Source organism: Corvus moneduloides, chromosome 3, assembly GCF_009650955.1.
Source record: "Corvus moneduloides isolate bCorMon1 chromosome 3, bCorMon1.pri, whole genome shotgun sequence".
Taxonomy (NCBI): Eukaryota; Metazoa; Chordata; class Aves; order Passeriformes; family Corvidae; genus Corvus; species Corvus moneduloides.
In genome coordinates, this window is record NC_045478.1 from 81,686,583 (window position 1) to 81,714,060 (window position 27,478).

Genomic DNA, 27,478 nt, shown 5'->3' on the forward strand with positions numbered 1-27,478 from the left:
ATAGCTGCATTTTCAGGAGCAGAGGATCTTTTCAAAAGCTATGAAAGGCGTTCATTCCCCACTGTTAAGCTCGCTTCCCTTCAGATGGCTTCAGAAGCTGCTGCTTTGTGTGATGTATTTGCTCCATACAGCAGGACTGAGGTGGAGTCTTACCAAGTGGAATAGGCAAGTCCCCAAAGCAGGTCTATATTTTCTGTTTTCTACTCTGCTCCCAGTAGGTCTCTGTAAGATCATTTGTTTAACATTCCTTATAACCCCTGACTAACCTTTCAGCAGTATTCATTCAAATATCCCGTTTTCAAAGGTAAAAAGTGTGAAGGTGGGGAGGGGCAGGTCATTAGAGCCCTACGTGTGACAGAGCAATCACAGGACTGTTACTTTTGTGGAATAAGTGTTTACAGGTTTACAGCTGTTGGAGCTACAAGACTGAAGGGCACAGACACTGCTCTATGTACATTAAAAGTATGCCACCAACTGCATCAATTCAGTAAGTTGGCTGAATTCACATATTTTTCAGGAAGACAACATCACTTCGCAGATTTTCTAGTTAGCTTTGAATTTAGATGCAGATACATGCAAAACAGTAAGGTCAAGAATCAATGAAACTTGTAAGCAAACCGCACCATTCCTTATGAATAGAGAAAGTGAGGCTTGCAAATCCGTAACACTGTCATCATAAAACCAGAAATTAGCTCCAGAGGTGGTAGGTTTGTGATCTAAAGGCATAATGATGCTTTGTACCAGCTATTTTGACTTGTGTTAGCAAAAGAATTTGAGCTTTTTAGAAAATAAGAGTAATTTTTTGATCCTGCTGCCTTACCAGCTGAAGTTCATCAGCACAGAAACACTGAATATCATAGGCCTTCCAAACTGCCTCTTTTTCCTGGCAAGGTAATGACTGTCTCATGGTATTCCCTGATAGTACAGAGAATTAAGAATTTCTGTTGAGCAGGGAAACTAGGAAAAATACATTTGGTGTGACTATGACAACCTGCTGCTCAAGAAAATAGCAGGGAAACAAAAACCACCCCTTGCCTCGCTCAGGAGTGAAACAGCTGTGGGTTCCAGGCTGGCTGCAGAGCCCAGGCAGCTGCAGGCAGGAAGATGGGACAGCAGTAGGATGCAAGCTGGACACCCCACACTGCCCGAGTGTGCACTGCTCTTCTCTGCTTTCTCTGTGCACTTGTTCATGCAGAAACAAAAGAACAGCTTCAGCTTGCTCTCTGCCAGGTGCTTTCCTGCCTGTACTCCCTGTACAACCAGAAAGCCACCAGTAATCCAAGGCACAGCCAACAACTCCTGCTTAAAGTCACACAGACCAGAAGGCTAGACTCAGATTTAAATTGTCTGCATCTATCCATATCTATCTATAAATTGGGAGGGGAAAAAACGCCCAAAGAGTACTTTCTTGTTTTTATATTTTGCTCTCATATATGCTTTGGAATTAAAACACTTCTGTAACAAATAATTTTGTTACAATTCTGGGGGCTACTAAGAAAGATGATTTGTGCACACTCAGATATACCCTCATATACCCTGTCCATTCTTTCTCCCGTTTCTCCTTCCCCGCCTGCAGGGTAATGGTTATATTGTTCCCTTATACACTGTCCTCCCTGCTCAGGTCCTCACAAGGTACGGCAATGCTGCCTGCCTCAGGTGACATTTTGCCATGTCTGCAAGTGTTTCTCCCATTATTACTTTAGCCTTGACCTAAAGCTTCCTGAGATGCCAATGGCCTGTCATCAGGTTGGAAAGGTATAGTTTGTGTCCAAATGTTTCACCTAAAAGCCACGGTAGAAGGCACATAGGAAACTTCCTAAGCGTGTGTGGGGAGGGGAGGAGGGTGGGAAGGGAAGGTTTCTGTCCTAAGAGCCTCACGGGGTGCTCTGCTGCCCGGGCTTTTATCAAATTTCATTCACACAGCAGCAGGTTACCCAGCCATCATCACTAATCTTCCTCTTCTGCCCCAGCCTACGCTGCTGCCTGCTGTCACTTTGCAAGCACCTGGACCCCTTCCCCCAACCACCAACCTCATTCCCCCCCAAATGACCCAGACCAGTGCTGAGGTGTTCGTCCAAAGGCCGGTCAAACAGCAGAGACACACATGCAGGAACAGCCCCAGGGGGCACAGAGGCAGCGTCTGAACAGAGCAGGACAGGGAAGACTTACACGGAATGACCAGGCTTGAACAGAGTGGATGGAGGATGGAATGTCGCTGGGAACGAGCAGGCAAAGCTAAGACACAGCACCGCGTGATGGCCTCTGCCATACCCCTTCCTCCAGGGGCAGAGGCTAACAGACCACACAGCGCCACACTGCAAGTCTCTGGGAAAAGGTGTTTACACCTAATGCCATTTCGCTGTACCCCACCCATTCTAGCTGGGAGAACACCTGGCTTGCTCCCAAGTGGGTGCTGGAGACCTCAGGCACCCCCAGTTGAAGGAGGGCCGAGGCTGTTGGCGCTGGGGCTCGCAGTGTGCCTGCCGGCTGACAGTGAGTGACCAAACGCTCGGCCCGCCTGCACCGTGCCCGTGGAACAGCCAGGCCAAGCTGGACACCGCCGGCTGCTCGGAACCACGCTGTGCTCCAGGGTCATCCTAGAGCACACGGCACAGGATTGCATCGAGATGGTTCTTGAAGACCTTCAGTGAGGGAAACTACACAACCTCTCGGGCCAATCTTCCAGTGCTAGGTCAACTGCATAGTAAAGAACTTCTTCCTAGTATCCAGGTGGGACTTCCTGTGCATCAGTTGAAGAGCCAGGCTCTGCTCGGTGGTGCCAAGCAATAGGACCAGAGGCGATGGGCAGAAACTGATGCTCAGGAATTTCCACCTGAACACGAGGTGCCCCAGCGTGTCCTAATGCGGTTTTACCGGAGCCCTGCGCACCCACGGTGCTGTGTTCTGTGTTCAGCGCGCTCATGAGAATCACGCTGCTGTGCGAAGGCCGATTCTGCGGGCGACGATGAAGCCGGGGTCAGGCTGAAAAAGCCATTCCTCCTCCCCGGTGCCTCCAGTGAGGGCTACACCGGGGCCCCCTCGCCCCACCCGCGCACTCGGCTGGGCGGCGGGGCCAGCGCCGTCCCACGGAGATGCTGCGGAGCGGCCCGGAGTGCGCAGGCGCGGCCCCGCCACCGCCTCGGGGCGGGCGTCACTTCCCGGTTGGGCCGGCGGCCCGTGGTGGAGCGCGGCCCCGTCCCGCCCCATCCCGACCCCCGGCGCGGCCCTGCGCAGGGAGGGCCGGCATGGAGAAGCTGCGGCGGGTGCTGGCCGGGCAGGACGACGAGGAGCAGGGACTGACGGCGCAGGTACGGCTCGACGGGAGCCCGCTCTCCCTCCCCCTCTCCGGCGCGGGGCGCGCGGGGGTCGAGCGGCGCTGGAGCCTCCCCGCGCCGGCCCCGTCCCCAACCCCATCCCCATCCCGGTGTCCGTGGCTCGGGCGCTGCCGTGTTCCCCACCCTGCCTTCCTTCGTCCCCGGCCTGCGCACACGCACACCCCGCTTCCTGGTGCCTGCCCGACCGGGGCAGAGATGGGCAGGCGAAGGAGGGAGCAAAGTTTGCGGCGTGCGCCGTGGGACGAGGGTTGTGGGCAGCAGGCCCTGCCCAGAGGATGGGTTTTGGCGAATTCCTGGTGTGTGAAGCTTTTGGCTGTGTTGGTGACTTGGGGTCCTTTGGTTTCTGCGAAGTTTTCTTGTGTTTAGGCAGGGAATTCGGACCGCATAACACACTGCTCCCTTCCAACCCTACTGATTCTGCGATTCAGTGTAAATTGCTTCTCCATTCCCCTATACCCTTAAATTTGCAAAAGCAAGGGTTTTCTTTAGACGTTTTATGTATATTCTGCTGAAGTTACTTTTTGCCCCTTACTCCTTAAGTGTGGCTTAATTTTTCTGTTTCGTTCCCGCTATCTTCCTCATCGTCAGGGGTTTTTTTTTGTTTCGTTTTTACTGTGTTTGAAGACCATGCATTCCTGAGAATTAATCTCTAGGTTGAAATAAAGCTGCGCATGCTTACAAAGAACCATTCATTCCCTCTGCTCCCTCTCAATTCATGTGACTGCAGGTCAAAGTGCCCTACATCAAGGAATATCTTGATACTGCTCGCTACTTAGAGGGTGCTGGAGCGTGGTGGAGGAGGTTGGAACGTAGCTGGGATCTGAGCTGCAGCTCACAAACCTTGGTGAACCAGCACAGCCTGAGCACAGCTGGCATAATATTAGTTCTAGCAGCTTGCTGCTGATACGCATCACTTAGTTTTGCACTGAGTTGCTGTTGATCTTCAAGGTTCATGAGTTTGGCTTCTCTGCCACAGCAAAGCAGCTAAATTGTGTCCACTGATTCTGGAAGCAGTGTAGAATCCGTGCCCTTTCACACCAGAACTGGCTGCCAGCATTTTGGAGGTATGCTTCACCTGGTGTTCTCAGAATTATCAAGGAAATACTTACATTTCTGCTAATCTCAGTTCAGTTCCAAGAGAATTATTCTGCCATCGCCAGGCACATTTCATGTGAGGCACATGTGATAGTTGTTTTAAGGTGGCAATTAGTAGATAAATGCCTACGTAGTTAATGCTTTTATATTTGAGGTGTATTTCCTGAGGAGATAGCTAAGAATGTGCTAATTTGTTAAATGTCAGTAATTAAACTATACATGATTTCACTATTGCATGTAATGATACCGTTATAGCCAGAAAAGACTTTAAATAAGAAAAATCTGCCTATACTTAAAACCTATCCAGTACCTGATAGAAGAAGACTTATAAATGTGTCTTTGGTGCAGTGCAAAGTAGCTTCATGCTGAGATGAACCAGAGAGCTCTTTAAAATAAATAAATACCCCTTGACTTAAGAAAAAAGTCCAGTGTTTAGGTCAGGCAATTTTTCAGCTGTATTTTTCTCTCAAGGTAGCAATGTGTTTGTAGAACCGTGGAAATCAAGCCTCTTTTTTAGAGAGGAAATTCATACGTGACGTTCACTAAAGCTGGAGCTGAGTGGTGCTGACTATTTTTAAAGTGTGTGCATTAGAGCAAAAAAGTCTGTGCACCCATGCAGAGAGGAACACTTGGTAAGAGGTAGGGCTGTGAAAGAACATGTGAGGGTATGCACTGTCTGTGTAAAATCTTGAGCGGTTTTAATGATCTCTCTGGAGACAAGTCATGTGTTTGGTTGAAAACAATGCTCCTCTCTTTGGAGTATCTGATAGTTGTGTAATAGCCATCATATGGTTCAAGTCCATAGATATATCTGTATTCTATCCCTTGATTTTTTGCAGAACCATTATCATGAAGTCAGTAGTCATTCCTGCTAAGTAGAAAAGTCTATAATGAAATAACTCTGTGATGATTCAGTGAAGTCTTTTTGTACTTTCTAAACTCTTCAGCTGTTGTTTCTTGCTGCAATTAGATCCATTATTCTAAATATATATATAAAAAAATTAAAGGAATTCATTACCAAAAAGATCAATAATAAATAGTAAGTGTAGCAGTGTTATGATGTTTTCAGGGCAGCCTTATGCTGTTTAGTTTTATCAGCACCAAAACTAATATAAAATCAGTCCGTGTGACAGCTGACAGCTGCTTAAACACTCGACAAGATTTCAACAAAGAGGAATAGACCAGGTATTTATAATATTTTCATAAGAAAATGTATATTACATTTCCTATATTTTACTCTCAAGTGCTGATAGAAATACAAATAAGGAGGCCTGTTAGGGAAAGATGAAAATATATCTTTATAAATATTTTTTTCCTTGTGGCTTAGAAACTCAACTCTGCAAATTTACTCAGTGTCTCTTTGAATTTTCTCCATTACTTGCATATTTACCATTGAGAAAAGGTGTCATTGTTAGCTTCTAGAATAGTAAAACAAAGTGGTTATGTTTCTCTGTTTGCCTACATGGAAAGCTGTTATAAGATCATTAATATGTGGGGGGAGCCTAGGTGAATGTTCAGAGCTACAAGAAATAGTTTTCATCAAAAGCAGCCTTGTGGATTATCATTCATATTGTTTGTTGTGTGTCCATTGCAAACTGTTCAGCAATGATGCTGTTACTGGCACTTCCAACTTGTGTATCAGACTATTGCAAGACTGTTCCTTATGTTTCAGAAAGTCCCCCTTCCAGATTCCAGTCACTTATTTTATATAGTATTTGCTTGAAATATCCTGTGAATAAAAAGCTTTGCTTCTTGCCCAGGAATTTGGCATTAAAGTTTAGCACTAAAAAACTAAGGATTTCCTTTTGTTGATTTCAGTTTAATTTTTCTTTTTCTTGTTAGAAACAAGCTGATAAACCATATAGGAAGAAGGGTATGTTTTGCAGGAACTCCCTTGCCACCACTACTGTGTAGTCCTCCACATGAACTACAGATGTGGAACATGCCTGGTAATTTTTTCAGTCTCCTAAATAAAAGCTTTTGCTAATGCAAATATCATAGACTGCAATGCCAACTCTTTTTGTCTGAAATCTGGGATTAGCTGTATAATTTATGTCAGACACGCACAAAAAAATCTTTATCACCTTTACGTTGTTTCCTGCTTTTTTTGCAAGGGTAGTTTAGATGTACTTTTTTTTAGGCTTCATAGTCCCTAAGAACCTAAGTTGTTACTTCAGGATGTCTCATGGCCCCTAGTATAGGAATTACTGCCTGCAGCACGTGTGGCAGGATATGTGCAGTGTCAGGTCTTCAGCTTCTGGAGTGAGCCTGGCATTTTAGCACAAGCTGTGGTTTACTCAGTTGAACTGTGTATCTGTAACTCAACTTTTGCAGCAAGGTGCTTCACCGCAGGGTTGAAACAGGCGTCTTGGAAAGGTAATGAGTCCCATTGCTTCCATGAAACCCAAAAGGTGTAAGTTGTAGATAGGAAGGGACCCACAAGGACCATCGAGTCCGGTTCCTGGCCCTGCCCAGCACCATCCCCAAGAGGCACAGCACCATCCCTAAGAGCCACACCATGTGCCTGAGAGCATTGTCCAAATGATTCTTGAACTCTCTCAGGCTGGTGCTGTGACCACTGCCCTGGGGAGCCTGTTCCAGTGCCCAGCCACCCTCTGGGTGAAGAGCTTTTACCTGATATCCAGCCTAAACCTCCTGTAACAGTTTCTGCTGTTCCCTCGGGTCCTGACTCTGGTCACCACAGAGAAGGGATCAGTGTCTTCCCCTCTGCTTCCCCTCATAAGGAAGCTGTAGACTGCAATAAGGTCTCCCTCAGTCCCCTTAGGTATCAGGGACTAAGAAAATGCATTACCAGATCCCCAGTTTTTGGATTTCAAACATTGCATTAAATAGGTTCAGCTTGACAATATAAATGGTGACATCACCTGGAATGGTTGGAGGATGAGCCTTCATTTTCTTCCTGTAGTTCATGTGGATATATTGTCAATCGAAGTTTTTAAGAGTTAAATCCATAAAATGTATCTAACTTTTTGGGGTTTGTGGCATTTTTTTGCTCCAAGCCTTTGTGTGGTTCTCTTAGTTCTTGTGCTGGTTTTTTTTTTTTTTGGTTTGTTTTTATTTTTTCACCTCTTAACTGTTAGGGATTTAAATGAAGATAAAGCTATTTTCAAATTTATTTGAAGAATGAAATGTCCTGGTAGTCACTTCAGGAGCACTGTCAGATATTAAGATTAGAAGAGCAGTAAGTGGCAGCAATGAGCCTGATGCACCTGAATAAATTATTGGTCTTCATCCTTTCCCTGTTTTCTAGGCAATCTGAAATGTGTGTGTTGCGTTTACTGATAGTATGGCCTATGTACACTTCATTTCTGAACATGGATGGAAAGAATTTTTACTCTTTTTTTGTGTTTGCATGCTTAGGATTAGTTGCATGAATAGGTGTAACTAAAGGCAGGATTGAAATGGGTATCTTCAGCTGTGTCCTACCAGCTATTCCTACTCTTAAATGTGCAGGCATTCAGGACTATGACTGTCAAATATGATTTAAAATACTTAGCCATTGTTCAGTTACTGTTTTTGTCTGTTTCTTTAATGCATACATAAGGATAAAGTGTCGGACCTAACAAGGTAAGCTGCATCTTCTGAGCTTTGAGAAGTTCTGTCATCACAGCACCTGTATGTGAGCGTGCGTGCAGATATAGTTTCTTCATTTGTAGAGATGTGAAATTGTTCTAAGCAGTAACAGATTTCCTTGGTTCATTGACCACTGCCTGAAAGAGAATTTTCTCAAGAGATAAGAAGAAATACCATATTCATTGGCTGGGAAAGGCCTATCATGTATATTTGGTTAATAAGACTTGATTAAAATACCTGTTGACTCGATAACAAGAGAGCAAATTTGCCTGTGACATCTAAACAAATAGGAAAGTTGGTTTTTTAAAGTAATTTTATGTAAGCTGAAGCAACACTTCACTTAATAGGCCGGTTTAGAATAGAAAGTACATTTAATTGTAGTGACCGGGAGTAAACTGAAATTCATTGTTCTTACAGCATGGGTGGAGATGAGCTGAGGACATCTAACAAATCACTTCTGCTGAAAGGAGCCTTTCTGCCAGATACATGGCCCTGCCTCTTTCCTTACATCACCCCTGCTGCTTTTCTGACAGCTTGCAGAGCTGGCTTGGCTCCTTAGCAAGGTCATCAGAATAGAAGGAACACTAATTCTGTTCTCTTGTCATGCGTTGTGTCAGGTAGCTCAGCTCATTATGTTCTGGAGTCACTCTGGAGAAGCAGGAAGTGAAATATTCCCTTTCAGCAAGTTATCCTAGTCTGGTGAGACAAGCTGTGTTGATCTGCCTACACCCTCACCCTGTAAGGAGCAGTAATTGCAGTTGTAATGCTTGCAGTGGGTACTGGCATTAATATGTACAAGGGATCCTCTTAGTAACAGGAAAAGGTGGTAATGTCTATAGGAACCTACGGTGTTGCACAAATAGATTAATTCCTCTGCAGATTGCTAGGAGGTCCACTCATTCTTTTGATTTGGTACAATTCTGACTATTTTCAATTGTGTGGTAATAAGAAAATCGGTTTGAAAGTGAAGCAGCAATTGCTTGCATGCCAGGATATGCCTTTATGGATTTTGTCTTTTTTCTTTGTTTGTAAATATGTTTCCACGTGTTCCAAATTGATAATATAATTTTGTAATATGAAAGAATTAATACACAAGCGACTCTTAAGCAAGGTAAAATAATTATTTCCAGCTAAAAAATTATTTTGTTTGAAATTCAGGAGTTTGGTGGTAAAGAAAAAAAACGTTCTTTAGATTGTTCAAAACTGGGTTTGTAATGCCTCTTTTTCCTCTCTTCCTATTAAGGTCCTTGATGCCTCAACACTCAGCTTTGGTACTCGAGTCAGATGGTTTGGCATATGCTTTGTTGCTGGCATTTTGTGTTCTTTTCTTGTAAGTAAAGTTATTTTTTTCCTTGTGCTTTATTACTGTTCTACAGCTGAACCTCATTCACATTCCTACTTTCTATGTGATTCTGTGTTTCCTTTATCCTGTATTCTAAATTTTGTATGCATTTATTTAAGTGGACATTAAATGTATAATTGGCTGTTGATCTCTAAATTATGATTTTGGCTATTTTTCTTCCAACTACAGGAGAGAGCATTTTTATTGTAGCATAATACATTTTCTTACTAAAAGGCTTGAACACCGACAAAATATACCCTATTTTTTGTAATTTGTGTATTAGGAAAGAGGTGTGTACCCATTTTACTTTTATTCTCTCTAATAAAGGGATAAAAGAGGGGGGAAGCTTGAAAGGTTTTTAAAAGCTGAAGAAACCACATGTGTAGCATGTCACACTCAACAAATCAAGGTGATGACTGTGGTTGTGTGTTGACACTTGAAAAACCTGCTGCACTCCTGCTGGTTTTACAGTCAGCAAATCATTTGTTCATTCCTGAACTTTAGGGGCTGGCAGGAGTCTCCAGCCTGCAGTTAAGAGTTGAGATCTCTTAATTGCTTGGGTCTGTCAAAATCAGGCACAGGTAACTTGCACTAGAAAGCAGTTTTTCAGCTGCATGGAAATTCCCAGAAGAAGGTGAAAAAACATGGGGGAAGTCCTCCCTCTTTTCCTTCCTCCCCCTTATCTCTCCCCTTCCTGTCCTCCCTCTGTCTTTCTTCCTCTTTTCCTTTTACCACAGATTTCCACTGAAATTGCAATTGAGTAGAATGCAGTTGCTTTTTTGTTTGGTTGGGTTTTTTCAGGACAGTGTGCAGATCACAGTTTGTTTTGCTTCTAGTTGAGGCTCTATTTAGGCTCTGACAGGCTGAGAATGTTGGGTCTGTACAGCCTGTAGAACAGAAGGTTGTATGGAGACCTCATAGCAGCCTTCCAGTATCTAAAGGAGACCTACAGGGAAGCCCGGAAGGGGCTCTTCATCAGGAGCCATAGTGATAGGACAAGGGATAACGGGTACAAATTGAAAACAGGAAAATTTAAGTTAGATATATGGAAGAAATTCTTTATTGTGAGGCAGTAGAACAGGTTGTCCAGAGAAGTTGTGGATGCCCCATCCCTGGCAATGTTCAAAGCCAGGCTGAATGGGGCTGTGAGCCGCCTGGTCTAGTGGGAGGTGCCCCTGCCCATGGCAGTGGCGGTTGGATCTAGGTGATCTTTGAGGTCCCTTCCAGTCCAAACCATGCTATGATTCCTTTTCTCCCTGATCATCATAGGTAGCTGTGATCAGCAGAAGGCTTTGGATTTTTTTAAGTTTAGCGGAGGGAAGAGATATCTGGAAGTAAGAGTTCTGAAATGTTTCTGTTCAGCCTCAGTGTGTATTTAGACTGCAAGTCCAAATGGTTGATTGGAGGAGAAAGGAGATGGTGAATGTTAGTGCAGCTTTATGACATTTTATCTTGTGTGCAGAGGTGTAGGATGTACAGTGAGGCATTGTAACAAAAGCAAAAGTGTTGTGAATAGAATATGAACAGTAAACAAACATTGCCTAGTTGTAAAAATATCTGGAACTACAGTAAACCAACACATTGTCTGCCAGCAGGTGGCAATAGAAGTGTTCTGGGTAGTGACAGCTGCAACTCTGAGAGCAGTGTGCTCTGCTAGTATATGTCAGAATGATGCTCTTTGCAGTATGAAGTTGTATTTATAGACTATAAAAATCTAAATAAATTGACTTAACTGATTGCAAACATACCAATAACCTGTCTTTTATAGGGAACAGCATTGCTATGGCTCCCAAAGGGGATCAAACTTTTTGCAGTGTTCTACACCCTGGGAAATATTGCTGCACTAGCCAGGTATGATTTCTTAGTTATTGTTATTAGAAAAGTACCCTCCTTTTCAGCTACATTTCCATTTGCTTTTATTTTAGAGTGCTGTCTATGTCGCATATAAACAACATTGTTTCATATTGAAATGCTAATAACAAAAACTTGTTTGTTTTACAGTTTTGTTGTATATCAGTTATCTTACACGCCTCTTTGCGGACACATCACAACTGCTATCTAAATTATGAGTAACAAATTGCTAGCTGAATGTTTTTTACTTTTTACAGCTAAATCCTTCTGCCAGGTATGTAAGTACTTCAGCTTCAGGAGCAAACTGGTAGTCTGCCCACTGTGTGGATTCCTTGTTACTGGAAGGAGCTTTTTGTTTTTAACAGAGAGATCATCCTGTTTCCAAGAAAACTCTTTCAAAAAGGAAACGTTCAGGAAATCCTTGTTTTGACTGTAAGGCTGAAGGCAGAATCTAAAATTGGTTCGTAGTGTGTTTTTAAACTCTCTGTTTGGTTCTTTGAAGTGTTTCACGTAACAGTCCTGAAATAATTTGCAGAAGAGGGCCTCTTAAAATGGAAAACTTTCCTTTCACAGTTTGAAAGACGCATAAGAAACAACTTAATGTCCATAAGGTATTTTCAGTTTCTGTTTGTCCTCCTCTTACTATCTTAGAGTAGTTGAGGCATGGTCATGGGACTCAAACCCCACGGAGTGTGGTCTTGACTTTCATGGACTCTATGACTTCACTCAAGTGACTTAATTCTTGAGTCAAAGCGTTGTTAATCTGTTGAAACTCAGGTAATGTGACATAAGCATTAGAGAAACATGAAAGTGTACTGCTTTTCCTCAACAAATTTGTTAGGAGACAATAGTTGCTATACTGGCATTGAGTCTCAGTTGTAGAACTATTCCATCTCATACTAAAACAAGACAAAAAGTTGATAGTGGAGATAGGCAAGGCTAAGTGTTTGCCTTTCTCTCCCTTATCTTACTCTTTTTTCTTTGTTGTTGGTTTGGAGTAAGGTTTTTTGGTTGTGATTTTTTTACCTGGTACTTTGAGTGTGTTTTCACTTCTTAAAATTAAATGAGCATTTTAGAAACTTACTACTAATCGAGTCTAATTGAGTTAAGAGGAAAGTTTTTACAGACTAGTATTTCTTTTAGGAGAATGCTAGAAAACTTTAGTCTGGACTCCAGCTAAGATTAGAAGAGAAAAGAGGCCCCTTTTTCCTTCAGTAGTCCTTTGAGATATAAACAACAGGCAAGTGTGTTCTAAGAACAGTAGGAGATGACAATGAAGTCCCAAATTGACAAGCAGATTTAAACTTTTCTAGGCTCATTTGCAAGTCTGTATTTAAACCAAAGATGCAAACTCTTACTAGCCTGTTCAGTCCCCTCTAGCTTGTTTTTACTGTCATTTTCTAACCATGCACATGGAAACAATGGTACTTACTTGATTATCCTCAGGGATGATGAGTGTATCTCCTACAGAATGTGGTGTGTCTAAAAGAATTATTCTGTTTAACTGGAGGGTGTCTAGAATTTTTTCCCAGCCTTTCTTTCTGCTCCCTATGGAATCTCTTCTCATATCTGGAGAAACTCTTGTGGTGTCGGTCTTCTCAATGCCAATCAGATTACAAACAATGCATTTTGCTTTCTGTATTTTTTCTGCTTATTTCCTGTGGCCTAAACTTAACTGCTTTTTACCACCATATTTTCTTCATCTGTATTCTTCTACTAGCTAACTGATATTTTCTCCTAGTTCTTCACAGCCCCTTTTTTTTTGTCTTAATTTAATTTTATGGCCCAGCAGACAAGATGAAAAAATACTGAGAAGAATTTAGTTTGGATTGCAGTTAATTCAAAACTTTTCCTATCGAATTGTGAAAACTTTTTTCCATTTAATATGGACATTCGGGGTTTGTCTACATAAGATTAAAAAAAATGAAGGAGATACATGTGCAAAGTTGCTGGTAGGAGAACATTTGGATGTGGAAGATAGAGCTCTATTTACTGCTTGGAATGTGGATTCCCATATTTCTTCTATCTTAGGAGGCTTATTCTTGGTTTCAGGAGGAAACTCTATCAAACTGTTCCCTGCTTCATTTCATATAAAACTGAATGACTAGAAAAGGAGTTAAACTAGGTTTTCTGCTCTGTAGTAAAGCATTCAGACTACCACAAGATTACAGGCATTTTAACTCATTAAATTGTTGTGTTTTCTACAAAGCAGAATGACAAGGAAGAGACTCATCTCAAATATTTGAGCCAGAGAATTACTCCTGAGGTTGTGAAATCTTAGTTCAGATGGCATTTCTTTGCATGAGAAAGTACAGCGTGTGGTGTTGCTGATGGTTTTCATTCTCCCTTCAAGTTAACTACTTAACTGCTACTGTAGTTAAGAGTAGAAAAAAGTAGGAAGATTAATACAAACTACTGAACTTTTTCCTGCCTTTTTGCTTGCTGAGTTTGACTAAAAGAGGTAGAGCTTCCCTGTAATCTTGATTGTAGCTACTTGCATTCTGCCCGAGTAAAAAAAATCTATTGGGAAACAAGAATTTTCTACAGCAGGTTGGTCTTTGTAATCTTGACATTATTTTGGCAAGTCAGTTGTTATAAATAACAGCTTCAACAAAAAATTCACTAGACTTCAACTTGATAACCCTCTGCTATACTTATAGCAGAATGTTTTGTTTTGGTAATGTAAAAAGCTCTAACCACTGTATTTGCTCCCATTATCTTTCCTCAAATCTTGGATATGATCTCATTTACTTCTGCAGTTGAGTTTTCTCATCTTTTTTTTTTCTATGTATTTTGGTGCTTGCCATCTTAAAATAACAATCAAAACATCTTTGACTACCCACCCATCTCTAAATTCATGTAGAGCTACTTATAGTCATTGTTTAATCTCCTCCCATTTCGTGTCTCTTAATATGATTTAAATTTAACTGTAACTGCACTGCTTCCTTAATTGTCTTTATTTATAAATGGCATTCAGCACCATCAAACAGATTATTAGTGGAAATGTTTTTCTTCTTATTCAATGAAAGAGTTCATGAAAACTGATTTGCTTCTATGCTCTTCTGTTATTTCTTAAGTATATCCTTGTCACACTCTCTATCGTCTCTTATCTCAACCAATATAAGTGTTCTTGTATTTGCCTGTTACTTTTTTTTACTATGGTAATATTTTGGAAAGAATTTCGTGACCAAGGGTGACTCATAAACTGTTTCCAGGGCTAAATTCATGGAGTATTTCACCTTCTGTTCTAGTGAATCTCTGTTGCTAAGCACTGAAATATCTTTTTTTAAAGTCTTTGTAGTCATCTATCTGTTGGAAAACTGGTTAATTACCTACTGTCTTTTAGAAAGAGTTATTTGAAAGTGATTTACAATTTGTTTTGGTTTTTTTCTCCTATTAGTACATGTTTCCTGATGGGACCACTGAAGCAACTGAAAGCAATGTTTGATCCAAAACGATTAGTAGCTACAATTGTGATGTTGGTAAATATACTGGTTTTGTTTCCTTTTATTAAAAAAATGTATTTTCCATTAGCCTCAAAGCTAAATTTAATGCTTTTCTAAAGGGAGGTTACTTCTCAGTCTACCTCTTCATTCTGTTGAGAAATGACCATCAAATTGTTTAGCTTTGTATGTCACAAAGAGCATCTACCTCCTTTCTGTGAATGTGTGTGTTTTTGTTGTTTATGATTTTTAAATTAATCATTTGGAGTAAAATGTTCTTTACTAAATATTTCTTAGTAAATGCTAATACCAGGTTAATTATTTTTAATTTATTTTCTAAAATATTTTCTTCAAGAACAAGGTGAGAGATTTTTTAGCTACTGTGAAAAGTCAGTGGTCACTAATTGTAGCTTGACAGTTGTTCGTTGGCTGCAGCTTGGTCTGTAAAGGTCAGTGGTTCAGAATCTTCAAAGCAATGAAGAAAATTAATTTATTTCCCCAAAGTCTGGGAGGCCACATGTTCGGCTTTGAGATGCTCCATTGTGACATCCCTGGCTCCTTTACTTCCATGACCATCATTTCTTCTTCCAGGAGGATGGAAAAAAACCTTCTCTCCAATATCAGAATTCCTATCCCAAAGGTCTATATTAGGTAGTTAAAACAACTTTGTCCCCTTGCTCCTTCTCTGTTTTATGCTTTTCTCTCTTGTTCCTACTGATTTGTTTCAACTTTTAATTTTGAAGTGTAGTTGGCTTTCCTATTCTCCCTATCATATAATTTGTTTTTCTAGTCGATTAGTGGGTAAGAATGTCTTCATAAATTCTTCTGGATGGCTGTCATATGGGGGTTGTATGTTCTTCCTCTCACACACTCACATTAAAAAAAAAGTTATAATCTCGTTTAAGAAGCTTACATTTGCCCATATCTTTTGGGGAAGTCACTTGGTCATTGCTTAGACTCCAAGTTTTGTTCAAGAGGTTTGTTTTGTGTTGTTTTAGTGGTGGTTTTTTTGTTGTTCTGTCATTATTTACAACTCATACCAAGTTACAAGTCCCAGGAAGTTAATGTTTTGTAGGCCTGAATTAAAATTGTGCAAGAATATCTCCAGTTCTCATAGAGTCTGTATTTGCTGAGCATGAATTCTCCAACAGTTTACAGCTGTGGGCTTTTTCCAGTGAAACTGAGAGCCTAAGCCAGACACTTAAAACAGCAGGCACAAAAATCATTTTGCTCTGATGATCCTGTCATCCACCATGCTCAGACATGGTGACAAAGAAAAGAACTCGCTTTGAAGGCTGTAAAAACAGGACACATCAGGGAAATGGAAAGAGAACAGAGCAGAGCAAACATCACAGACCTACCTGTGCAGACCAGGCTACCAACAAAGTTGGGAAAAGAGAGAATGAAAGGTTTCATCTAATGCTGAACATGAACACTGGATGAGAGCTAAGGCTTTTAGTATGGAAATTTCAGTAAAACAGAGAAGAACTGGAAAATTAAAGGTTTTGAAAACTTTGGATGAATTTGGCTGTTTTAATCCCCATCGTAACACAAAACTAGAATTGTAGGCAGTTGAGGAGTCACAAACATGTTTGGAAAATTTCCAAAGAGTCTGTTATTTTTATTCCTTTCAATAAAACACCAACAAATTTTTTTTCAAGCGAAAATTAACTTGTAGTTTTGTTCTGTTTTCTACTATGTGTAATGACAAGTGGAGGAAGCCAGATAAGATTTAGTGGAAAAGTTCTAACTGATGGTTAAGCTTGCAAAATGGTGTGATTATTTGGCATATCTTAGTAATGTTCCATCCAAAGTGTTAAAGCACTTTGAACAAAGCTTCCTGTGAGCTTTTTCATTGTACCTGAGGCAGCTGCTCCGTAGCAGACTCTTCATTACTGTCAGAAGATGAAAAAGCACTGGCAGATGAGGCATAGCCTGTATTTGCCAGATACAGTAATTGAGAATGGTTGTTTTTAATAAGGGGTTGTTCCTAGCGGTGCACACATATTTCTTGTGAGAGACAGGTGTTACAAATACTAGGTTAAAATGATAGTATGTAGTGGAATAAGAGAGTAGCAGTTACCAGACTATTTGATTCCTTTCAATAAAGCTTTGTCACCTAAGCCCACCTCTTAACAGAACCAGCACATAAAGGTGCACACACCAGGCTATACTCCTTCTGATTCCTGAGGTCAACTCCTGACTTGTCTTTCTTCTAAGACTTGTCTCAGCCCTTCTGGCCGTGAATACACTACTTTACATGGAGTTCATCATATAGTCACTGTACAACAGCCTTTGGCTCTGCTTGTTTCATAAGTTAATTTTCAAATGCTGATTGCCCACCGAAAACATGGAATCAGTTACTGTACTTGCTTTGTTGTTTATTTGTAGTATTCATCCTTTTTTTTTTCTCTCCTCACCCCAGCTTTGCCTAATATTGACTCTGTGTGCTGTATTCTGGGTAAGTGAGAGTACTTTTCTCCTCTAAAAAGCAATCTAACTTCATTAGTACATTAATTGTATTGTAGCTTTAAGATACAGTTCAGTTGTGGAGGAAAGGTGAGCTCGTTGTGTGTGGTGATTTTGTTGTTGGCTGTGGTTGAGCTTAGGTGGAGTGATGAGCCTGCTGGCTGTAAAGCAAGTGCATCCTTCCACCTGCATGTGATGTAGATGAGTATGCAAAATCTAGAGCATCAGGTTCAGTCTGCAGACCTCTAGAATAAAAACTAAAGAAAAGCAAGTTAAAATACTGTTTCAGTGGTGCATACTTTTGTCAGAAAATATCAGAGAGTGTGTAGTCATCTTTAGAAGCCATGGATACAGAGTATTAAGCTGGTTAAGACAACGGAAAAAACCCAGAAGTATCTTCAAGCATCTTGGTTGAAAACTGTCTGTAGTTACATTCTGTAGCTGTAATTATGTCACTGGAATGAACTTCCATATTTGCAGAAGTACAGTGATGTGAGTGAGTGTTAACACTGGTGTTGTTAGGTGTTTTCAAAGCTAGAAAAGGTTTTCATAGCATGATGCTAATGGAGTGATGGATAAAATTAATGGAGAGTTGTTGGGAAAGAAATAACAAATTCAGAGAAAGAAATGTAGGCAATGTCAGTTAACTCAATTTTTGATTGAACAGACTGTGCCAATTGTTTACAGTATAGACTGGAGTGGTGCAAAATGAACTAACTTGCAGTATTTGCTTTATTTTTACTTAGTGGAACAAAAAAGGTTTGGCGATGTTATTCTGCATATTGCAGTTCTTGGCAATGACCTGGTAAGATTGTTAAAATTCCTTTTAATTTCTTCTCTCTGCCCCTACACCCGCATGATTATAAACCTATATATATATGGTTCACATATAAGTGTGCCCAAATGCTAGCCTCAATCTGTTTTTCTCAGCTAGGTTGTGTAACTCCAGCAAAATCTATATTCAATCGTCTTGCAAAAATGGTAATTTGAAGTATATTCTGCAATGTATGAACTTATCTGAAGCCATACGAAAGGAATATATATGCAAAAAAATTTTCATGATTTTTCTGTGTTGTGAAAGTAACAGTATAATCTCCTCTTTTTTGAATTCTAACTAATTTTTCATTTTTGAAGTGAAAGAAACTAAAAAACATTTTCCTAGGGTACGTCCTGCCCTGGGAATATACAGTGGCACTGGGTAAAGAGTGGGTGGATGTGAGAGGGTGAATTTAGTGCAGCAGGTACTGTGATGACCATGAGTGTGCTCAGGGACTGGGTTTGGCAGTGTGTGGGTGCAGTCAGGTGAATGCTTGCAAGCCTGGCAGAAGTTCTGGAAGTTACTGCTTTCTCCTCAGAGATACACGCTTTGTGTCCTTGTCTCAGGTGAATTACTTGGTGCTAGCTCTCAGGCAACCCAAGGTGACCACAGTTCTTGTTTGACCTTGCCCTGAATACACAGTCTATACTGCACGTGGGTCTGAGGACAAGGAACCATTTGTTCAGGACAGGGACTGCTGGGCATGGTGCTAGATAGAGGGAAGACCGCTAGCTCAGACTGTGCTGCACGTGTTTGCAGCAGACAGTTCACATTTGTTAAAGAGTCCTAGGGTTTGATCAGGCTGGGCATGAGAACAGAACGCTGCCTGGAGGCTTGTGAGAAGCAGTTTTCAGAGAATAATAGATTTGTAAGCTGTCTGAGTGTCAGAATTGTGGAATATTATTTAAACTACAGCATGTATCTGTATTTAGTTACATATATAATATGATTAGATGTATGTTTGCGTAGTAATTTAGATTGTCTTTTAAACTGGAAAAATAAATCTCTGTTCCTTTTGGATTTGGCAATATTAAGTCAGGGTTTTTTTTTTTAAGTTCATGTGCAATAGAAGTTATGAACTACATAAAAAAAAGAGAAGAAAACCCAACCAAACAAGGAAAAAGTAAACTACCAAGTCCTTGTCAATATGTTTAGTTCTTGTCCAAACATGTCATCTTTTCTCAGATAAGCATTAAATTGAATAGGTAACCTTGTTTAAAATTTTGTTACAACAGATTGCTTTTATTAATGCTGGGCTAAAGTGAAATAATTTGGTTCTAGGAGAGACTTGAACGCTCTGCAAATATACTTTTTTTCCTCTTTTTTTCAGGTATAGTCTGTCTTATATTCCTTTTGCAAGGTGAGTCTGCATAATAATTTCCGTCTTAACAAAAGTCAGCTACCTTTATGCTGGCGGGAGGGGAAATACTTTATGTGTCTGGAAAAATATAACATCCTCCCTTTCTTTTAATTTTTAGAAAATGGCATAGCTGAACTTAAAAGTTATGCTTAATATAAGCTTTAAATAGAAGTACAATACATAGTAATTCTGTGTAATAAATTTCTCTCTAGTTTCCATCACTGGAAATATATCAAAGTTTTGTTTAAATTCTTCAATGATTTAGCAATATAGTGATGCAATAGTGACTTTTCTGTAACTAAAATTAAAGGTAGCTTATGGATCTGAGGTCCTAGTTAAAAGCAAACAAACAACATAGTGGCAGCTTCTGTTCCTATTTCCAAATTCCTCCATCATTTTTAGAAGAGGCAAAAGCAATGCTTTGAAAGGGAAGAGAGAAGCTTGCCAGAATGAAAATAAAGACATTCTTGTGTGTACAAAAAGCGAATGAAAGCAGACCAAACACATAGTGAAAACACATGCAAGTAATCAAATGTAAGAATCTGTTTTTTCTGTGATTCATGTAAAATGCTGTTTGGTCTTTCCAGAAGTGTTTTTTTTTTTTTTTTTGTTTTTTTTTTTTTTTTGAAAGAATTAAGCACTTCAATATAGTGAGGTTTTCTGTAGTAGAAGTGTGGGGAAAAAGAATTCAAAGTATTGTCTACCTGTTTCAGCTGGTATTTTCCTGTAGCATTGCCAAAACACCTGTACTATGTTTTTTTAAAGCTTCAGATTTCATCTAGGAAGGATTTTTTTCAAAGATAGTAGTTGATAATTACAGTGAATAAAAGAACTGAACTCAGGCTTCAAACCGTCGTTTTGCTATTTCTGACAACTCAAGCTGACCCAGTCAAAAGTAGTATTCTGAATTCTTGTGGCCAGGAGACAGTCTCAGTAGGTTCATTCCTTTTTTTTCTCTTTTATTTTAATGGTCTGCTCTGTAGAGAAAGCACATTGAGCTTCTGGTCTCTCTGACATTTTCTTCCCTACCAACAGTACTTCTAAGTTCTGGGGAGAAAAACATGAGGTTATATGCACCAGTTAATTTCTTTGGGTTTATCTATCTATTAGATTTTAAGAGCCAAAGAACTGAATTTTATATAGACTGGTTTTGGTAACACTGTGATTTCTTTAGGGATTACTGAGTTATTTGCTTATGTGGAGTGGTATCATAAATATGTTGTATAGGCTGCCTTTCTTATGGGAACAGTGATTTAAACCGTGCTAAGTGCCAGAGAATAGTATTATGTCATTGTTTGAAGTATGCATTTCTCTTGATTTCAAAAAATTACCACTCCTTGGTTTAACTCCATTCATGGTTTGCTCTTCAGAACAATTTACTTGTTTGTGGGTTTATTGGGGTGGAGGTTGTTGGTTTCTGTTTGTTTTCTTTAGTTAATGGTAGCTCTCCAGTTGGCGTGGCAACAAAAAGCCCCACCAAACCAGACCCAAATGAAAACAACAACAAATGCAACAAAACCAAAATGCATACAGCTAAGTGACTTTAAGGAGTGATGATAGTATGTTTCTTCTTTTTTTGAAACTGACTAGCAACAGAATACAAATTCCACTCCTTAGTAAGTTGTTACTTTTCTGGGAAAAGTTAAAATAAAGGAGACTAAAGTGAGTGATCTGAGTGTAACAATCAGAGAACAGAAAACAGTTTATTATTTGAAAAAAAAGAACCCTCCAGATCTTCCAAACCTTAGGGCTGAATCAGCTCTCTCCATCCTGCACTGTCAGTGCACACTTTAACCCTTCAGCCTGTGCTTTATCCAACTCCGATGTGGCTTGGAGTCCTGGCAGCTGTGCCTTGCTGTGGATTGGGCGCTCCTCAGCTGTGCCCTTGCTGGGCAGCCCTTGCGCAGTCGGGCTCTGCCCTTTGCTCAGCCTCCCACGTGCTGCAGAGCAGTTCCCAGCACTGTGTCTGCATTTCAGCATGGGCTGCAATGCAAACAGCCTGGAAGAACCTCGGTACAGACCGGGCTGGAGCCTGGGCTTTAGCTGGTTTGGTAGGGCCACTCACACACAGATCCTGCATGTGATAAGCTATTGCTATCTGTCTTTAGTTTCTGCCATATTTATAATTGTAAATAGTTAATGGTTTAGATGCATGGAAACAAAATAACAAATATCCTCACTGACTTTTTTTTTCCTTTTTTCTTTTTTAAAGGGATGCTGTGATTAAATGCTTCTCATCCTGTCTAGGGTAAATTAAAACCCGGAACCACTATCCGCTTTAAAAGGCAACTTTTTTCCTCTGTAAATTTTGCTCAGAGAACTCTACTTTTCCACTTCTGAAATACCCAGTAGCAATTTAGTATTTTCCTTGCCTTTTGCACTTGGGAGATTAAATAGTTTTTACTAGAAACAGATTTCAACATAAATTTCAAGAATTATTTGTGTTTACCCTGGAACTTCCAGGCTTTTTTTTTTTTTTAACAAAAAAGTACATTTAAATACTTTATGCAGAGTAGTCATAACACTACTTTGTATCCAGTAACGGTTTATTCCCCAGTGGAGGTAAGTCACCAAGGTCTGGGTATGCATAAAGATTTCATTTATAGTTCTGTCTAAAATTTGCAATGTGCCACTGATGTTTGTATATTATCCATTGTATGCTTTTCCAAAGAGAGCGTTTTATAAAAGTTGTAAAGATTTGGAAAGTTGTAATTAACTGCTCCTTTGAAATGCCTATACATGTGCCTTATGGAAAGAACTTAATGAGAATGTGAAAGGTATGTTTAAAACCTGTTGGATTTTATTAAAAAGTTGTATTTTAAATGACTTAAAAAAAAAAAAACTTTCATACCTAAATACTTTTTACTAAAAGAACTTACGGCTAATGTATAAATGAGACTTTTGAAATAAATTCATTTTAAAAGTGCCTAATACATTTTTATTTAGGAATCGGCTATAGAGAGCTGAAAATTTCAGCATTACACTTGAATAAATATGAAAGCATAAAAAGGGGGATATGTATATTACTATATCCAAATTTGCTGCATAGATTTGCAGAAGTGACTTTAAAGGTTCTTTGTTTTTAGTATTTAGACAAACTGTTCATTTTGATTTACTCTGGTAATAGATTGAAGTGAAGTACTCTAAGGCTTTGTCTGGCTTCAGTAAGAGGTTCTCATTTCTAATTTTTTCAACTAAGAACTATCCAGTTATTCTGGAGCAAAGTTAAATCTTTAATGTTTGATGGTTGATATTATATTGCAGGAGGGGTTTTTTTTTGCACAGGATGGATGTGCTTAATTATGTATGTTCAAAACTGAGTTGGTTTGGATTTTTTTTTCTGTTAATCCACAAATATAGAAGAAGGAATGGCTTTGAGAGACGTGATCTGCAGTGTCAGGAAGGGGAAAACCCCAGTCTTTTTAGTATTCAGGGTTCAGGCTAAAGAGACAAATTGAGGTACAGTATGTTCCTGTTCAATCTCAGTGTATGTTGCAAAACATAGCAACCACTTTTGAGGAAGCTGTGTACAGGGTGATTGCATTATTTTGCAGCTAGACTTCCAACTAAGCCACACCTTTTAACTAATTAGTAACAATAAATTGCCAGGGAGGCATTGTCCCTCCTGGTCATAGGGGGCCAGGTAGTCCTGGCCCCACAGCAGGCTCTTGGGCTCACTAATGCTGTGGGATGTAGTGACGGCTGTTCCAGCTCTGCCCACAGCCCTTGAGTGCTGGGGCACCCTTGGGTGAAATTTTAGTTCCTTTTAGTTTTCAGCTTGCTTTGAAGATGAAGTAGGATGTGCTTAGGCAGTGGTGGATGTTGTCCTGAAAGTGACTGCCCCTTCCGTATGTGCTGTTGCTGATCTCAGCTGATTGTGGGGAGATCCCATACCACTGGTGCTTCAGGGCCAGGCCTTCGTTTGCTCCAGAGCTGGTTTTGCCCATCTGGTGGTACACAATCACCTTCACTGTAGTCTTTAATTAGAATGGCATTGGTTATTCAAAATTTTTTAATTTATTTATCCACTATGGTAAATGATGAAGTTACCATTCATCTGTTAACACTTAGGTCACCAGGAGAGAATGGGTTGAAGAGCCAAAAGTTCCATGTACTGGTATGCTTTTATATGCACTTTGGTCTGTTATGCCAGACCATGTGCCTTCTTATTTGGTTTTTTTCTCTCCTGAACATTTAAGCATTTACTTCCTCCATCGATACAGAGCACACAGTCTTGTGTTGTTTTGTCTGTATCTTTTGTTCCTTCACATCCTGTCTTTGTTTACTTTGTCTGAGTATTCCAAGAGCTCACAGCTGGGGAATCTTCACAGTACAGTAGTAATACCCATCATGGTAGTGTGGAACGATAGGTGTGAAAATCTCAGACCCTGTGGATTGCATACATGCTACCCATCTTTTGATAAAGTTTTGGTATCCTAGTTAAAACAGTACTTTGAAGTAAATGCTGCAGGAATTATATGCTGTGGCTTCTAAGACTAAATTTTGGAGTGGTGGTAATAATCTTGGATCCATTGGAAATATATATTTACTTATTACTGCTCTATGAAACCTCTCCAAACCTCTGTTGTTGGCTAGGGTACTTGAAAAGGTAGGAAATTGTTGCCTCATACATCACAAAAAACTAAACCCCAAACAAACAAAACACAAACCCCCCAAAATAAAACAAAAAACCCAAACAAAAACCCAACGGGGGATGTGCTTTACCTCTGTCACAGAAGGCATTGAGGCTAGAAAGATCTCTGGATTATGCTCTTCATTACCAAGCCAGGCACCGCTTGTCCACAAAGTCTGAGTCGGCCCTCGGTCTGACTGTGTCTGTCTCTTGTCCTGTCTGCCTGCCCTTATTCACGATATTGCAAGGAATCAAGGAGCTCAAGGTATCATTCATGTTTTTAAGATGGCAAGAGAATTTAACACAATTTTAAAATACTGCCTTTTCACGCTTGGACGCTTGAAGACTTCGAGATGAATTTAGAGCCTGTTTGCCCTCGGGGCGTAAGCCCCGCCATATCCGTCTTTACTTCGGCTCTGCTTTGGGCTGGGCGGGAGAGGACCGGGAAAAGGCGCCGGAGTAGCGCCGCATCGCGCCCGACCAGTGCGGCTCATTCGGGAGGGCGGCCGTCCCGGCACGACCCCCGTCCCCGCCCGCATGCCCACCCCGCGCTGGGGAAGGGTGTTCCCGGGGCGGGCGAAGGGCGGGAAGGGGGACGGGTTAGCGAGAGAGAAAATCGGCGGCTGTCGGCGCGGAGCGAGCTCGCATTCCGCGCCGGCGGCTGGGGCTGCTCGTCCGCCTCTCGCCATGGGGCTGCAGCCCCGGCGCGCCGCGGGGCCCTGCCCGCCCGCGGGGAGAAGCGCCGCCCTGCCCGGAGCGCGCTCCGCGCCTCCCTGGGCGCGCAGCGACGAGCCGGAGGGAACTCCCGGGCGCCCCGCCACCCTGCCGCCCCTCCTGCCAGCCATCCTGCCGGCCGCCTCCTCTTCCCCCGCTGCCGCCCGGGCACAGCCCAAGAAGCCGCCGGCGACCGCCTCGGCCCCCAAGAAGGCAGCGCCTCGGCCCGCAGAGGAGAAGGGGGCGAGGAAGGCGCGGGGGGCTCCCCCGGAGCGGCCGGGCCCCCTCTCCAGCTCCTGGCCTTGCTCGTCCCTGCAGCGGCCGCCGCCGCGGAGACCGCCGGCCGAGCGGGCGGCGCGGCCCCAGCCCACCCCGCCGCAGCCGCGGGGGCGCCCGGGGGCGCCGGGGGCGGGCAGCCGCTCCTGCGAGAGCCTCGGCGGGGCGCCGGGGGAGGCGGCGGGGCGCTTCTCGCTGAGCCTGCCCCCGGAGGCCATCCGGGTGCTGCAGCGCCGCAGCCTGGAGCGGCAGCGGGGGCAGCCCGCCCCCTCCCCCGCCGGCAGAGCCGCCCCGGCCCGGCGCGGCGACCTGCGCGCTCTGCTGAAGGTTTCGCTGCTCAACGACCGGCACCGCTACGATGACGAGGAGTACGAGGAGGAGGAGGCGGGGGCCGCGGCGGACGAGGGTCTGGTGCGGAAATGCACCGAGTGGCTGCGCGGCGTGGAGAGCGCGGCCGGCCGCGACCACCCCGAACGGCTGGAGACGCTGCCGCACTTGGGCACCCTCTGAGCCCCGCCAGGACCGGGGAGCGGCACGGCGGGGGCTAGAGGAGCTGTCGGACCGGGGGGAGGTGGGGCCGCCATCCGCGATGTCGTGTTCCGTGTGCTGTTGTCGGCGCCAGAGCAGCGGAGCCCCTGGCCCGGAGCCGATCCTCGGGGCGCCGCCGCCGCCGCCGCCGCCGGGGCGAGGGACAAAGGAGCGGCGTCGGCCTCCGCCCGCCGGTGCCCGGGTGCTGGGAGGGAGGGCACCGGCTGTGGGCGTCCTGCCTCCACCCTCGCGGTTTTTCTAAAGATTTCTGACTACTTTATAGAATGTGCGTAATGGTTTTGTATATTTGTATATAAAAGTTCATTTTTATTTATTTGAATAAAGGACTCTTGTGTTGCGGTAGCCTTTGCGCCTTGATAGCTTCGCGTTGGGCCGTCCCAGCCTGGCGGTGTCCCTATCTCGGTATCCACAAGGTAAGGATGGCGGGCTGGTCACCGTGCGAAGAGCCTGTGCCGTTCACACGTTTGCTCCTCGGAACAGTCGCCGACATCTCGGCTCCGGGGAGAACGCAGAGCCGCGGATTCGGCGAGGCGGCGCAGGCAGGGTACCGAGCGGGCGGGGGCCAGCCCGTCGCTGCCGGGGCAGATGGCAGCAGTGCCGGCCACCGCGCCAGCGGGGAGCAGCCCTCCCGGGGAGAGACAGGGACAACGGGAGGAGGATGGGGCAGTGCGGGCGGCCGCGGCGTGGGCAGAGGTTGCTCCAGTCCCCTGTGCCGGGGAACCGGAGACGAGCGGCTGGGTCTTGGCGATTTCATCCCCGCCCAGGCAGTAATTCAGATACATCCGATCTTTCGAGCTGCTGTCAATGTACGAGGTGGAATAGGAAGGAAGGAGGGAGGGAGCTCAGAGCAGCATCCTTTGTCAGCGTCCCCCGGCCTCCCATCCCCGGGGCCCGCTGCAGCCTTCTCTGCTCCGGGCTATGGCCATGTCTGGTGCTCCTTAGAGCTCTGTGTGTTGGGAGAGGCGAGGAGGGGACGGGAGAGGCCAAGTGTACAAAAATTACGGGCGGAAAGGGAAGGGTAAGTCTTTATCAGGCTTAGTGTCTCGGCCACCTACTGTTGCTCTTGTATTGTTGTTATCCAGCTTCTCAGAACAACAGTCAGACCTAAGCGTTTACTGTGATTCTGTAAGTATTTTGCAAATTAATGTTTGAACATGTATGAACACGTTAAGTTGAATTTACTTAGTGGAGTAAAAGTTTAGTGCCACAAATTGGGGATTATAGATTTCACTAAGACGTCAGTTGTTTATACCAAATGATGTCTGTGCTGGCTATTCCATTACATCATGTGAGATAAACCTAGTATAGTAGTTGCACGATGTAGCGATGTGCTGCATTTTGTTTTGCTCCATGTTTGTTCAAGTGCTTTTTTCATTTTTTTCACCTGAAACTTAAGGAATGACAGGGGAGAGGGTTTGAGAAAATATTTATTTATTAAATGCATTGATACTGCCATTGAAAAAAAATAATGAACCAATATAAGGCAATTGTGAAATAGATATGCTCAGAGACAAAAGCATGGGGCATGAAAATGTATGGAGACTAATTCTATTTCATTTAAGCAAATGTAGAGTCATTTGTAGTGATAGCTGTAAAACACAAGCATTTTCATATCATTTTAGCTGAGCTTGCATGTAGTTCTGTCACATCACCAGTTTTCATTAACATCTTCAAGCAAATCTGCCTCAACAATTGCAAATTTCCTGCCAAATTCAATATATGCTGGATTGATGTCAGACCCACTTTTTGTTGTTGTTTTTCCATCTTCTAACAGTGATGGAAATTACAGTATTTGAGCTGTTAGCTGAGTTTTCCTTTTGTTTCTCTTTTGGGAATGTGAGTTTATAAATGAGCATCCTGGCCTCTTAATGTTGTTCCTTAAACTGCTCCATGGTTTCATATTAACTACAATCAGTATGTCCAGTTGCGATGAAAAAGTGATTCACTCATTGAGGGCTGAAGTATGTTAAAGCTTACTTGTGAGGCTGAAAGCTGCTTTG

General features: G+C 42.6%; 2 protein-coding genes across 4 annotated transcripts in view; both read left to right on the forward strand.

Moving 5' to 3' along the window:
* The first annotated feature begins 3,146 nt into the window (after window positions 1–3,146).
* Window positions 3,147–25,820, forward strand: SFT2D1 (SFT2 domain containing 1). Of its 3 annotated transcripts, none has more exons than XM_032102447.1 (9): window positions 3,149–3,308; window positions 7,996–8,018; window positions 9,268–9,354; window positions 11,135–11,217; window positions 14,618–14,699; window positions 17,086–17,121; window positions 17,876–17,934; window positions 19,277–19,306; window positions 21,519–25,820. In XM_032102447.1, the coding sequence occupies exon 9, from the start codon at window positions 24,477–24,479 to the stop codon at window positions 25,437–25,439; it is 963 nt and encodes a 320-aa protein (XP_031958338.1). In that variant the 5' UTR covers window positions 3,149–3,308; window positions 7,996–8,018; window positions 9,268–9,354; window positions 11,135–11,217; window positions 14,618–14,699; window positions 17,086–17,121; window positions 17,876–17,934; window positions 19,277–19,306; window positions 21,519–24,476; the 3' UTR covers window positions 25,440–25,820. The 3 variants fall into 3 exon arrangements, with proteins under 3 accessions (XP_031958340.1, XP_031958338.1, XP_031958339.1); XM_032102448.1 differs by lacking the exon at window positions 3,149–3,308 and adding an exon at window positions 3,379–6,379; XM_032102449.1 differs by lacking the exon at window positions 7,996–8,018 and having other exon boundaries at window positions 3,147–3,308; window positions 21,519–22,232.
* The window catches only part of LOC116440998, a 66,002-nt gene continuing 64,341 nt past the window's right edge, over window positions 25,818–27,478 (forward strand). Inside the window, exon 1 of the mRNA XM_032102450.1 lies at window positions 25,818–26,496. Coding sequence (XP_031958341.1) covers window positions 25,898–26,496 — 599 coding nt within the window. The 5' untranslated portion in view covers window positions 25,818–25,897. The remainder of the gene's footprint in view (window positions 26,497–27,478) is intronic.